At 45.5% G+C, this 14,485-nt stretch overlaps 1 protein-coding gene and 2 long non-coding RNA genes across 4 annotated transcripts in view; all 3 read right to left on the bottom strand.

Moving 5' to 3' along the window:
- PDE10A (phosphodiesterase 10A) overlaps positions 1 to 12,414 on the bottom strand; it is a 368,478-nt gene extending 356,064 nt beyond the window's left edge. Inside the window, exon 1 of one of the 2 annotated variants that reach the window (XM_035320291.1) lies at positions 11,558 to 12,414. Coding sequence is in view for 1 of the 2 variants with exons in the window: in XM_035320290.1 (XP_035176181.1) it covers positions 10,582 to 10,672 (91 nt within the window). In the remaining variant the exon portion in view is untranslated. Of the gene's footprint in view, positions 1 to 10,581; positions 10,998 to 11,557 lie in introns of those variants that run through there. The other variant, XM_035320290.1, reaches the window with a different exon arrangement.
- On the bottom strand, positions 499 to 3,048 carry LOC118163555. The gene is made up of 2 exons (XR_004749108.1): positions 895 to 3,048; positions 499 to 648 (listed from the first exon to the last, which is right to left on the bottom strand). It is a non-coding gene; the product is annotated as an uncharacterized LOC118163555 (long non-coding RNA).
- Positions 3,441 to 5,452, bottom strand: LOC118163553. The gene is made up of 2 exons (XR_004749106.1): positions 5,112 to 5,452; positions 3,441 to 3,809 (listed from the first exon to the last, which is right to left on the bottom strand). It is a non-coding gene; the product is annotated as an uncharacterized LOC118163553 (long non-coding RNA).
- Positions 12,415 to 14,485: the final 2,071 nt, after the last annotated feature.

The raw sequence follows: 14,485 nt of genomic DNA, 5'->3' as shown, positions 1-14,485 counted from the left end.
AAAAAAAAAAAAAAAAGAGAGAGAGAGAGAGAGAGAGAGAGAGATACCTGGGGAGTAGCAGGGGGAAAGAAGTAAAAAAGCACGTCTGAACAGATGATCTCTACCGTCCCCCCTCCTGCTGCTAGAAGCTTCCCACTCAGCTTCTGCTCCTATTTGTTCATCTTTTTCTGGCAAGAAATGCTCTTAACTGTGTTAATTTTCCTCTTTGTGGGTTAATGTTGGGTAACGTGCCTGCAATTGCCCACAACTAATAGATTTCCAGTGATTGACTTTACTGCACTCCTGGCAGTAAGTAGGACACATTTCTTGAACCAGGGTCATTTTAAGGGATTCCAGAAAGTACCCTCAGACATTTCATGGCTTCATTTAAACAGCTACTTTCTTGGTTCCATGCAGGATTTTGAGCAGGAGGACAGTATCTTCAAAGGGAGGTCACTATCCCCCTGAATATTAAGTGAGAACCGTTTCAAGAGTTTGTACAAAGCATGAGGCATGACCTTTTTTCATTTATTTATTTAAGGCTAAACTTGGCAGATATGAAAATATCCAACTGTAGTTAGACAGCCATGATCTCAGCCTCTGGCTGTGCAAAGACATCTTAAATCTGTAGGTTCTGTGCAGATCCAGGGGATTTTGCCAAAATCTTTCCTGAATAAAATTAAATATTCCTTCATGTTGAGCTTTACAATTTTTGTTCCCCTCTCTTTCATAGTCTATTATAATCCCAAATTAAAAATACATAATGCTTTAGGATTAGCAGTGCTTATTCTCCAGTTTCCCGGCCAAAAATGACTGCTATCATTCTTTAATTATTAAAAAAAGGCGAAAAGTGTCGCACATCTGCCTTTAAAAAAACAGCCAGGCAAAGCCAGTTCCTAATTAATCTTTGTTTACCTGGAAGTGATACAAGGAGAAGGTGGGAACACTTTGTCCTACCACAAAATCTCTGGAACGCTGACACCCGAGGCCAGGTTGTAGTTACAGAACAAATGCAACTTGCCAAGGTCATCCTATAAGAAACTGCTTACCCAAAGCCATTCACATCATTAGATGCAAAGGCCTACATAAAGAATCATATAGATGCTTTGGCCTTTCAAAACTCGGTAAAAGCCTTACAGACAATATATGTGTACATGCATAACTGCATCAGTCTCTTCCCCTCCTCGGATTTAGCAGCTTCACGTCTTCGTGAAAACCCTTCCAAAGCTGCTTGTGCAGCATTAGTAGCACTGTAGTTGAGGTTTCTTCGTAAATACTGGCTACCGCTGGACAAGACCATGCTTTCATTTTTTACAGGGCAGAGCAAAGAAGATAACTACCTGCAGCTTTCTGTCTACCTATGCAGACAAACAGTGGTGGGTCTCTTCCCCAAAATTTAGCAGAGGAAGGTGTGTGGCTAGGTCATAGTTGTCCTCCTGTGTGGTTTTACATCTGCACACTGCCACTGTTGCTGCGCAAGCTGTAGGTTTCCCATCTAGTCAAATCCTGCATCTCACGTGCATCTTCAACTGTCTGCCTAAATCTCAGCATGCAGTTCTTAAATACTGCAGTGAAGTCCCAAGCACTTTCATACTCCCTCATGCTAATTCAAGCATATACAGTTTGAAAAAAAAAAATAAATAGTGGCATACCATGCACTAACAGGCCACACAAGCCAAAAGACTAGTGTTGCAACAATGCTGAATGTCCAAACAGGACCTTCTGAAGAAAAGTATCTGTATGTTAGGAATCAACCTATTTCATGCATCAGCACCAAAACCAAATGCAGTTTCCATGATTTGCCTTAAAACCCTGTATGGGCCACAGCACTGTCATCTGGACTCAGAAGTCCATTGCAAGAAAGTGTTGCAGTTCTTCCCATACCATAAACAAAACAAAACAAAGCAACAACAAAAAATCCACCAACAATCCCCAAAATGCTGATGGCAAGGATGTTGATTTATCCAATGCAAATTTTGGCCTGCATAATTTTTATTGCATTTTCAAGAAGTTACTGGCTTCATAAGAAGCCAAGCATTCCTTAAAATGAGGGAGAGTGGCAGAGCAGCGAGAACTGACCATAGCTCCATCCACACAGTCGAGGACCAAGGACACTTCATGTCCTATGGGCATGTTCACCTGTTAGTTACCACTTCCCAGATAAACTGTGATGAGCCCTTTTTTTGATTTGGCCTTGGAAGAGACTAGGAGCACTCACACAGTCTTACATTAAATATTGTCTGGAGATGGAAAATAAAAGCAGAAAAGCAGGAGGAAGGCCACTTACTCAACTGCCTGTTAACAGTCTCTATGTGTGAGTGCTCCCAGTCTCCTTCCTGGCAATGTCACGCAGAGCTGAAACCACCTGTAGGTTGTTAAATTTTCTTCCCAAAGACAGCTGGAGAACTTGCATGGGCAGTTATAATGGAGACCTACCATCTAATCTTACTCATTTGCAAACCGTAGTTACTAAGCATAACATTAGAAAGAGATTAACCATATACAGAGTGGATCTGCAAAGCCTGAACAATAATTATAGGCAGCAAAAGCCCATCTTGGCTGTAGTCAAGCTAAAGGAAATATAACAGAAAGACACTGCAGGTGAAAAAGGATTTAAAAGTGAAACTTAAGTCGGGACTTTCCATGGGAATGGTCAAGAAAGCTAACCTGATCACAAACAGAACAGTTAACTTGCTTACATTACATAGATACTCATAATACTTGGTTATGCTAACCTAGCAGTTGCATACAAATTTAGTAAATTTTGTAAAAATTGTTATAAAAAGGTCTATTCTCGAAGATAGTGTTCTTTTGATGTTTAGTCCATGCTCATGCAGAGGCTGCCATCTCCATACACCCTGAGATCTTTGCTTTGTGGCTTTTGCAGCTTTAATCTCTAAGTTAAATAAGATTTCCCTTGAAGAGTGGCTGTCTATTAGTGATTTCCCAGTAAAATCTGAGGGTTATCTTTGTTTCCTCTCTCATTTATTTATTGTTATTATCATTTCATATTGCTGTCATGTATGACTCCTCCACCTCTGATCTTCATGGCACTGTTTTTTTATTTTTAATTCTATCTATTACCAACTGCCCCTCAGTTGAGATAAAGGACTTGACTAAAACACAGTGTGGAAGGCTTTAATACAGCTTGACACGTGAAATACAGTTGCTTATTCCACATGTTAGCAGACATACTAGGAATGAGCTTAGGAACACAAGCTCAATTGCCTAATGTGTGGGCACACCTTAAATGTCAACATTATTAGCCATCACACTGTGACTGAAGTGATAAACACACAAACCTAATATATTCAAGCCCATCGAACCCAGACAGAGTCCCTCTTCTCCTCCTCCAGCATAAGCCACAACTGTTGCTCAATGAGTTGCCAAGGTTTCTGCATTGTCACTAGTAACTCAAAAGCATGATTGTGCCCAAACACTACAGAACCTTTAAGGCCATGGGGAGAATGTACAAAGCAGCTTTATTAATAAACTAGTGCTTTATTAGCAGTCATTACAGCCTCTGTTTATCCATGTTATTAACACAATGCCTTTTAAAAAATAAATAAATCGTCAATTTCACGTCACTTGGCGTTCGCAGCTCTCCTTCTTTCCTATAGAGAAGCATCTGACTGTGATATGTTCAAAGCCCATGGCAAGCTGGTGATGAAGCCATAAAATGCAGCCCTCTGACAACACTGTTCGGTCAGGTGAAGGCGGACACGGATCCTCTCATACATTACTAGTAAGGGTAGTAGATACACATTCCTTCGCTGACCAGGAATAGGGAAGCTGCTTCATTTATTCTTTTTTTAATAAAAGTAGAATAGCTAAGGAAAACAAACAAAAAATACAACACAAGGTCAGGGCAATGCAGGCAGATTCATACAGATATTCACTCTACCAGAAATCAAAGAAAAACTGCTAACTTTTCACTTTGCTTCATCTGAAAGATTAGCCACGTGTTTTCAATTTCACTTCATTTTGATCCTCCCACCTTTATGATTTTCCTTTGGTTTTAGAAGGTATTCTAAGTCAAGAGCCTTCCTTCTGTGTCAGCGAGGGTCTCTCTTGCCCAGGCAACACCACCACAAGTTGAGGGAGCATATGAGGCTGCTCAGGCTCCCTGCACAGTCCGTGGGATGTCTCCTTAGAAGATCTTTTCCCCAAATGCTTCCTCTCCATTGACTAGGGGCAGGGAAACAGCAAGAAGCAGGCGTGGAGTCAGCCAACTGTACAACTTGACTGCATCTAATAGCGGCTTCTGCCTTGAGTCAATGCTCACTGGTAGACTGGAGCATCTCTGTCTCAGGGCTGGGGCCAGGACAGGAGGAACAGATCAACGAACATCTTGTGCTCGCAGCCAGATGGAAGCAGGGCTACAGCATCATCATGGCAGGAATTATCCTAGAGCTTCACGGAGCCATAACTGGAGTCCCATCACAAAGATTCAAGAGATGGTTTTCCAGGAAAATGGTTATTTAATCAAAGTCCCACTCTCAGAAGACACTCATGCACGCAGGAGACTTTGCTGTTTTTCACTGAAGCTTCAATTTCTGACACTCTCGGCATTTTTATAGCATTACCATACATGCTACATGAGCAACATAGCTGAAATATCTAAATGCCCACAAAGAATTAAAAAGTCATCCATATTTTTAAAATGTTTGGATAAATTTATTTCTAGGGCAAGTCCATAATTCATCCAAAGTCACGCTTTCCAACCAAAGCAACTATGTCAAGTACTTAAAATATCAGCACTGTCCCCTATGGCTCTGCCTCATGATGTCGGTCAGGATAGCTTCTTTCCCCTAGAATGCAGATAGTGACCTCACTTCTTGCTAACAGCGGCTCCAGACCAAGCTGTGCTATGCAGTAGTGCACATGCCCTCTCCTACATGGAAACACCAACTCAGCAAAATGCTTAAGAGTAAGCCTTTTATTTTACCTCAAACAAGGCTCATAAATTTGTACCTCAGCTTACACTAACATACCTTTCTGAAACAAATGGGAACAGCAGAGCTCCTCAATAACCTTTACGAGACAGTGGATGGGAAGGCAAGTCAGCAACAACCTGAGGAAGATACTTTTTTCCCTGGAGTGCTTACAATGCTATTTTACAGCATATGTACCTTGTCCATGCTCTCTCTCTTCCCAAGCATTCTGAGTTTTCCTTGGCTTTACATCTTTCCAGCGTTCTGTTTGCAGCTCCACATACTTTGAAGTGGGTTGGTAAAGCTGACTTCCCTTTCAGCATGTTGCATTTGATCCTCTGAAACTAAAAGTTAGACCCAATCTTTCCTTTCCTTCCACAGCATCTGGAAGGCAAATCCTTGACTGTTGCAGGACAAAATAATGAAAAAAAAAAACAAAATCTAACACAAGAAACAACCAGTAACCATCAAGCTAATCAGCTTGGAAAGCATGATCCACCCCCCTCCCCCCAAAATAACCGTTAAAGAACCGTTGTTATATTTCTGTGCCCCTTCCATCAACCCCTCCCCCCTCCTCCAGTGACAAACTTTGCTGAACAAAGTCAAAACTATAACTTTTGTTTCCTTTGTATTACAATATTGGCACAATAAATAAATAAATAAATAAATCTGTACAGTATGTCCCTTCTCTTACCCATGTCCTCACAAATGCATAAACCTCTGTTGTTAAACTTCTTAAGTAGCCAGATCTTCCAGAGTGGGATACAGAGGTACAGTGGGCTTGTTTATTTCATGGATCAGAAGCTAAAGTGGAAAGAAAAGAATGACCAGAACACACAAGATGGAGAAGAGGAAATACAGGAGAAACCAAAGCCTCTAATAGCACTCACAAGGGAAGAACTGCTTTGCTTTTCCACCTGCATCACAGAAACACGAAGAACAAGAGCATGCAGAGCTCAAATCCCAATTGCCCCATATGTGATAAAACCACAAATGGAGTAAAGACTGTAACTGAACCAATAATGACAGAGCATGAGGTTAAGGGTGGAATTCCAATGCAGAATTTTGTGTTCAACTCTGATTTCCATTACATCAATGCAAGCCTTCAAAAAAAAAGGCAGAACTCAATCTTCTATGTCTGATGATCCCAAATTAAGATTTAATAATAATAGCTTTAATAATAATAGCTTTAATAATAATAGCTTTATACCAGACAAATGTGTTCAAGACAAGTGTGAATATTAAGCACTCAAACAGGTCATCTAGTATTAGTCAAAGACTAGTTCAGCATTAACTGCTCCCCCTAGTAATTACTAGGGAAGTATCCTTTGCATAAAAGTGATTCTTAGGCTATTAAGGCTATCCTTAATAATAACTGAGACCCTCAAAATCCTGCAAACATTTCCTTATGCACATGATTAACATCTATGCACATGGCTGGTCACATTGAATTAAAATAAATTAATCATGTATTAAAAGTCACTCTTGGGCAGAGGTGTTCCTAGGAGTTCAACTTTGCCTCTGGAAGTGTTTTGCAACAGTTGTCTCTCTAGAGACCAGTTTTGTAAAGCACAGAAGTCTCTCAACTATCATTCATATTTATGACAATGGAGACCATTCAGCACCCTCAGAAACTGGACCACAGGGGAGATGGAGGAAGAAATGCATTTATTTATCTTCATACACAATCCAGAAACAGAAAGAGCAGCCCATTGAGAATTTAGAGTTTCTTCCTCCCCTGAATCCATCAAATCCATCATACTCACAAATCTCTGCAAGAAAATGTCCAAAATGCTGTATTCTTCTATACCCAGAAACTGCTGGATAATAATAAGCAGCATTACTGAATAATTTAAGCACAATGTCATGTCCTGAGAAGTGTCCATATTTTGTTTGGTTTTAAACCAACACCCTCCATTTTTGCATCATCCACACTAGCTTTCAACACATCTGTAGAAAACAGGGATTCACAGAAAACAAGATTCTTCCCTTGATTTTTCTGTGCCACTATTTTGAGCAATGGGCTTATCACTGAAGGGAAGCCCTCTGCTTCAAATGCAACTGAAAAATATCTTTGCCATTCAGCTGGTGCTGAAGCCAGAAAGAACTGGTCAAAAGGCAGGAGTCATCTGCTGAAATACAGTTGCCTACATCTATGCTAGATGTTTGGGCTACTTTTGTATTCAGTTGGCAGAAACAGCACTTCTCAGATGTGATTCTGCTGACTAAAGGTAGACTTTCACTTTGGGAAGAGATGAATAGCACCCTGGAAGTGTTCTGCTTCCTGACAACAAAGGGAGGCCAGAGAGCTGCATTTCAACAGATGAATCGCCCCTTCTCCACGCTGGGTGTCACTGACAAGGTGCCACAAACACACTGAATGACCACACCTGGTTTCTCTGGGGAGGCCCTATCAGCTTTGCCAGAGTTTCTGCAAATTAGGTAGGTACAAGTAAACCAGTACAGTTGCCCTACTCCATGCACAGTCATTGGGAAGAAAGGGACACCTCTGAGAGACAATTCAGCCCATGTAAAATTGGAGTTTTCTCTAAAAATGCCACTGTGTCTCTACAGGCTTCAGGTATGAGCCTTAGAGGCTCACCTCTAAATACAGTGACGCAGTGAAGTGCCGTGGGTTAGACACATGGGCTCAGGCTCTCGCTGTCAAGAAGCTGGAAGATGCTGAACACTCTCATCCCTTACCTCTCCTCCACAACAGTGAGGCTTGAAACATGTGGCATCCAAAGCGTCAGACCCTACTATACCAGGCGAGGTTACGGTATGGATTACAAAGTCCTTCATAGAATGCTTTGAAGAAGAGTAAAATCAAAACCACACCAGAGAAGTCAAAAAAAAAATCCATATCGTGGCCTACATAGAGTCTGTCCACCCACAGCTTTGCCAACGGAGGATAAACAAGGGCTGAATGAAACTCCACAAGCACACGCTTCAGTTGGCCACATACCCAATGGAGTCTGGAGCAGCTAAGAATGAGTAGGCCCTCTCACGATTTAAAAACAGAAATGCAGACCCTCAAAAAAGCAGCAATGGGCTTGTTAGCGACGTGTGCCCTTGCTTTACCAGGTGACACGGAGACTTAAGATGGCGGACCGGGGCTGAGGCCCTCCCGCCCTCACGCTTCTGCCGCTGGGAGAAGTCACCTCGTTAGCCAAGGACAGCAGAGCTCCGGCGTTCGAGTTCTGCAGGAACACAGCATTTGGCAGCCTCCAGAAATCTGAGCTCTCTATTTTTCTTCCCTTCGTTTACTAATGCCCATTTCCCCTTCCCCGCCTCCCTGCTCCCAGTGCACACACGTTATAACGCTAAAGCCCGGCGGTTACATGGCTTTTCCATACTTCTGGGCAAATGCTGCACGCGCTCACTCCAAACTAGCAAGCATGCCTCTCTACAGGGGCAGTAAGCCTACTGCAGGAACACGGTGCTTTGCACTGAAATCCTTCGGATTAATCCAAAAAATCACCTGTGCATCTCATGCCTGCAGAAAGCCTCACACCCACCATCTCACACAGAAATACGCTCACCACAGCATTGTGATACATGGCACACTCCTAATGGTTTCTACAGCTACGTACCCACAGACAATGTAATTAACAAGCCACATTCCTTCCTGTGAAACACAAGGCAGACAATAAACAGAAGAAAAGTTCACAAAAATAAAATCTGAGCTCAGAAATACAACTAAATTTTAATTTCAATTTCACCATTTACTGTGCCAAAGACTACAAAAGCCCGGATTTCCTAGGTACAGTGCAGGTTTTCAATCAGTTTGATTTACAAAATATCTTGTGTCCACTTAGAAGGAAAACGATACCTTATTTTCTCTCTTTGTATACACATCAATGCTTAATTAAATATTCCTTTGGTTTCCAAAAAAAATACAAGTTTAAAGTTATATTTTGTTTTCTGTTTCTTGTTACATAACCAGAAGTGTCATAGGAAATACTATTGTGGAGTTAAAAAGAAAAAAGAAAAAACAAAAAGAAAAAAAAATGAAAGAAAAAGAAAAAAGAAAAAAAAAAAAGAAAAAAAAAAAAAGGAAATCCAGACACACACCACTGCATCACAATAATTTGTAAGGTGTTCCTACACCCACTAATGGCATACATTTAAATTAAAATTACATGTAATCTATAGCCAAGTTTCAGGTCTCTGCTGAATGCCCTTCCTGTGTTTAACCTCATCTATCGCTGACAAAGATGTAAGATTTTCCAGGTTAGCAACAGCAAAATTCCACATTGCAAAAAACATTGAATGCTGTCATGCAAATAAAGTAATTCACAGTGTCTGAAAATGTCCCTCAAATGTCAAGATTGGTCTTAAGCAGACAAATGATAAGAAAATCTGGACATGAATCTTATTTTCTTGTGGGAGAGCCAAGCAATTTAAAACCAACAACCACATAAACCCTAAGCCATATCTTTTGAAAGAGATGGTGAATCACTAGGAGTGCTCCTTCCTAATGAAACCAGAAGAGCACACCAGTCACTGTAGTGGAGACATTTCATTGCAAAAAGCAAAAACATCCATGGTGGTGAGTGAATTTCATGATCTGGGCGACTCATAACACGACGAGCCTCCACATCCTTCACAAAAAGGGCCCCGGACTCCATGTTGGAGAACACACTCCTTCCATCCCTGACGGCTCTCTGCCCAGGCTTACACCTGCCCGGACAGAAGCAGCATATTTCTGAATCTGAGCAGACAAAAAGACACACTCGCAGGGCCACCTGAACACACTGCATCCCCACCGCCTGCCATCGTGGTCTCCAGAGCCATTTGCAACAGCCTGAAACACTGCTCTGAATCCAACTGGTATTTTTGTCTCTTGCCTGCAATCCAGCTCCAGCCCCAGAGCACTGTAGCTGAGCTTGGTTCATCTGGGCCCACTTAGTCGAAACAAACACAAGGAAGGGAACCCACTGGGCTGGCTGAGCAGCGAGAAATTCGGCTGCAGAACGCCCTCCCTCACACTTGTGTGCATAGCTGATTTTACACCACCCAGCCTCTACATCGATATTATCTTGTCAAAAAAGTGCAGAGCAGCTTTCACCACAAATACTTGGAGCTTGAAAATTATAGCAAAGCACCAAGTCTGGGGAAAAACCAACTTTAGCTGGATGCAAAGTGCGCTGCAAGTGCAGCATTGGAAGCCTTGACATGATGCAACCAAAATCACACCAGGGATGGGGGCTCGCCGAAGGAAGCGGGACCCACGCGAAACCACAACGTCTGTACCAGGTGCCTCCAGATCACCGGCTGCCCAAGCTGAGAACAGCCTGCGAGCAGATTTACACGAGCTACAAATCAATGAGGCAGCATGGCTATACCACCGCCAGTGACGAGCAGCGGCGGGGAAGGCAGACAGACCTCCCAGCGGACACGCAGCCCCCCTCGGCTCCCCACCCTCGCCCCCTTCCCACTCCCCATGCCCTTGCCGCTCTTAACCCTTCCCCTGGCAGAAGTTCGCCGTCAGCGCGGGGGGACCAGCCCTGCTGTGTGGAGCCCGTCGTCGTGGGAGCAGCCTGGCCTACACGCCCAAGTCACCCCACTGTCGGTGGGCTGCGGGAGGCCAGCCGGGCCGACACGCTCCTGCGGTGGGCTGCCGGCTGCCCACCGCCCGGCCACCTGCAGGCCTCCGCCGCCCTACCTTGCTCCTCGCCGGCCCCAAAGCAGGCTCTGGGGTCCTCAGGGGAGAGCTGGGCTCCGCCGCCCTCCAGGGCTTTGCGTTTCTTCGACATCTGGTCGGTGTTTGGGAGTTGAGTTTCTCCTCTCTCTCTCTCCGGGGAGATGAGTGTGTGTGGAGAGAGAGGGAGAGTGTGAGAGAGAGACACGGGGAGGGAGAGAGAGAGAGATTGAAAGAAATCGCTGCTTAAAGAGAGGGGAAGAGACTTTGGAGTGGCTGGAGAGCAAGTAGGAGGCAGGGACTAAGTGGAGAAATCCTACAAATCACAATCCCATCAATTTAGCCCCACGTCTAAAGGGGCTGTTTAGGTCCCCCCCTTCCTTGCTCATTCATCTGAGCGTGTGTGAGTGAAAATTGGAGAGGCAACAGTCCTCTGATGTTTTTCCAAATGTTAGCGGGTAGTGTTTGTTGTTTTTTTTTTTTTTAAAAAAATATATTTATAAATAAATGTTGGGGGGGGGGGGGGGGGGAAGTGGGGAGGATGAGAGGATTAAAAAGCAAACCGGGAGCAGAGGAGGAGGGATGACAAGAGCCTGCAGGTGCAGGGAGGCTAAATTCCCTGCAGGGGTCATGTGCTGCGGGAGCCGGGGATCCTGGGCTCCCCGGGGCTGGCGGCGGAGGGCCGGGGCCAGTGGGCGGCGGGGGCGGCTCGGCGGGGGCTGCGGCTGCGGCGCCTGCGGGGAGCTCGGGGCTGCGGGGGGCTCGCACCCCGCCAGTTCGGCTGCCAAGCCAGCACCCCCGCAGGAGGTCGGTCGGTCGGTCGGTCTGTCTGTCCTCCTCGGTAACCCTTTCGGTGCTGGGCGCGAGATGCCATCCCCTGGGGATCCCGAGCACCCCCGCACCCCCCCTCCCCGCCACCTGCCCCCTCTCCTGGCGCACTTGGAGGCTCGCTAGCGGTTTTTCGCGGTGGGGGGGCGTTAGGGGGGAGGACACAACTTACCCTCCAAACTATGCACAAGCTCGTCTCTGCTTTCCCCTTCAGATCAACTTTAAAGAGCAGACTGCCGGTCCGGGAGGCAAAGAGGCAGGGGAGGAGAGGGGAAATGGCTTAGGAACAGCGGCTGCCAAGCGGGTGAAGTTCAGGGCACAATCCCGGCTCGTCCACGCTCCGGCAGCCCAGCATCTTCCCGCGGTCTGGAGAACAAGGTGTTCAACAAGTCTTCCTTGTTACCCGAAATTGATTGATGATGGCTTTCCCGCCCGGCTGTATTTAACAGAGCGATGCGGAGAGCTACTCTGATGAGCAGGATGTTTTAGAGGAGCTCGCTCTACAGCAGCAGCTTTAATTTCTCTCTCTCTGTCTCTCCGTATACATACATACAAACACACGTACACACGCACACCTGTGTGCATGTGTATGTACAGAGAAATAAAAATATAGCACTGTATCAGTACGGTGGTGGGTCCATAGGATCTTAGAAAAGCCTGCCTGTCGGCTGCGTGGAAGTTAAAGAGTTTTTCTTAAGCAAAAGGGGCTGATGCTTGGACACATCTCACGTCCAACAGGAGGCAATGACGTCTGTAGCTTCATTGCTATAACAGCACCAAGGCTGCAATTGCCATTCACTGAAATGATAAGGGGCGCTCAGACGTAAGCAGTCTGGACCTCTAGCAAGAGACTGAAGCGAAGATGATTTTTCCCCTCCCAAAACAAATAATAATGCTAAAAAGCACCTAAGGAAAGAGACGGGGGAGCGGGGAAAGGAATCTAGGTCTTGCAGTCACACGCTTCTGCAACATGATCCTCCAGCTCCAGAAACATTTATTTTTTGCAGCTGACTAGACTTTGGGAAATTTCAATGTATTATGATTGCTCGGGCGGGGGGGCGGGGAAGGATTTTTTTTTCCCCTTAATTATTTCTGTCTCTCTTCAAGCAGGCATTGATGAGAGCCTCCCCCCTCCCCCCCATCCTTCCAAATATATTTAGGATCGGGTGCATGCTGAAGTGTTTCTGATCTTCTTAAGTAGTAATTTTTTGCTGTGCAGGCTGCAGAGATTTTTTTTTTTTTTTCAGCGCTGGAAGGTGCTTACAAAGGCAAAAATAAAAACAATTATAATAATAAAATAAAATAAAGCCAACCGAAAGCCGATGCTAACCAGCCGGCTCCCTTCAACCTGGGGTCACGCTCGCACCGCCACGGCTTTCACCGCATGCGGGGGCTGACGATCCCGGGGGGGGTCCCTGGGGGGCTCCCCCCGGCGCCGTGGAGCCCCCCCCCCGGCCCCGCGCTCCCCCGGGGGCGGGCAGCGCCCCTGCCGGCCGCCCCAGCCCACGCGTGTCCGCGCCGCCCCCGCGCTGCGGAGCGGAGACGCCCCTGATCCGCGCCTCGGCTGCGGCCGCGGGTGCCCTGCGGCTGCTGCGGAAGGTCCTGAGGTGGCCCCGCGGGCCGGGAGGCGCCCCCCAGCTCTTCGCCCCCAGCCGCTCCCGCTGCAGTACGCAGCCCTGGGGCACGGCTCGTTTGTCCTTCCAGCGCTGACAAGCAGCCGATGGCTACTTGCCCAAAGCATTAAGCCGGCTCTGTGCTAGAACAGTTTGACACGCTGGTGATGTAAGTGGGATCACTACAAGCCTGAGTCAGGTTCGCTGTCTGCTGGGAACACTGACAAGGTGCCGAGTCCTTTCTCCTCTCAAAGTTTATCTCGGTGAGAAGGGAAAACAGCAAGCAGCGCCTGCAGCAGAGGACGCGTAAAGACTCTCTTGCTAGCATGGATGTTAAATTCGGCATTCGCGATGGCCTTTGATATATCTGTTATCTCCCACATAAGGTTGTGGTAAGATTTGGCTGCAAAGCAAAGGAGGAGGTTTTCAAATTGGCAGCAGGAGATGCCTGCTTTCTTACACTGTCTGGTTTAGTAAAATGCCTATTTTTGTGAATGATTTGTGGAGTTTTTCAGGACCTAGTAGCACATCCCTTTCCTTCAGAAAGATGCCCTAAAAATTTACAGGGAACATACTTGTCAAGTTTTAGAGACAATCCTATGCCACTCTATATATCCTCTTAAGTACTAAATTTGTGCTTAATTTATTTTTATTTTCACCCACCAGCACACAGAAAGCGATACTCTACCATAATATAAAACATTGCATTATCCCACTGCTGTGTTTTAGGAAGTTCCCATCAAGATCTGCCTTTACACAAGAATTTCCAGAAAGTTACTATCATGCTGGTAGATCATGCTCTTATTAGGGAATCATGGAAATCAGGGTGGAACTACAGAACACAGATCATTGCCTGGGGGTGTACAGGGTAATTCCATCCACAACAGTCTCTGAGGCTGTACCAGTCAAGCTTTAAGTCTAACTCCCTTTGAGATGTTATTCCATCCTATTAAATCTTGCCAAAGGAAAGCTTTCTGTCATTATCCCTGAGTGCTCTTTTTCTTTAATTTCTTCCCACTACGTACAAAAAGATTTGGGCCATTTAAAGAAGCCACCTTCTCCATCAGTTAAACTCTGACGTGTACAACAGGAGCGAAGGAAGAAGACAGCAAGGCAGTGCCAGTTTCCATGTTCCGTACCAACAATGGCTTTCTTTACTCACAGTCTGGCACTGACTCTGCACTTTAAAACTCTCTGGGACGATCCCAGAGGGAGGATGAAGGGCAGAAGATGGCGTGCTGCTCATTGGCTGCATGTGGTCATACCTCTCACACCCACCTCCAAATGAAGGCTGCCTTCCCTCTTTGCCTGGCGCTGTGAGTAGCTACCCCTCAGGCCTCAAGGAATAAGGTATAATATGGTGCCTGAGAGCCCTGCTATTAGTTCATTTTTCATGCTCTGAGAAGTAATTAATTTCTATGGTCTCCCACTTAAATTTCAGTGCCTTGGTAACTTCTCTTGGCTAGGACTACATGCACTGTTTTCTT

Source organism: Oxyura jamaicensis, chromosome 3 (assembly GCF_011077185.1).
Source record: "Oxyura jamaicensis isolate SHBP4307 breed ruddy duck chromosome 3, BPBGC_Ojam_1.0, whole genome shotgun sequence".
Classification (NCBI taxonomy): domain Eukaryota; kingdom Metazoa; phylum Chordata; class Aves; order Anseriformes; family Anatidae; genus Oxyura; species Oxyura jamaicensis.
Note: the sequence above shows the minus strand (reverse complement) of the source record. Positions and strands in the feature narration are given on the sequence as shown.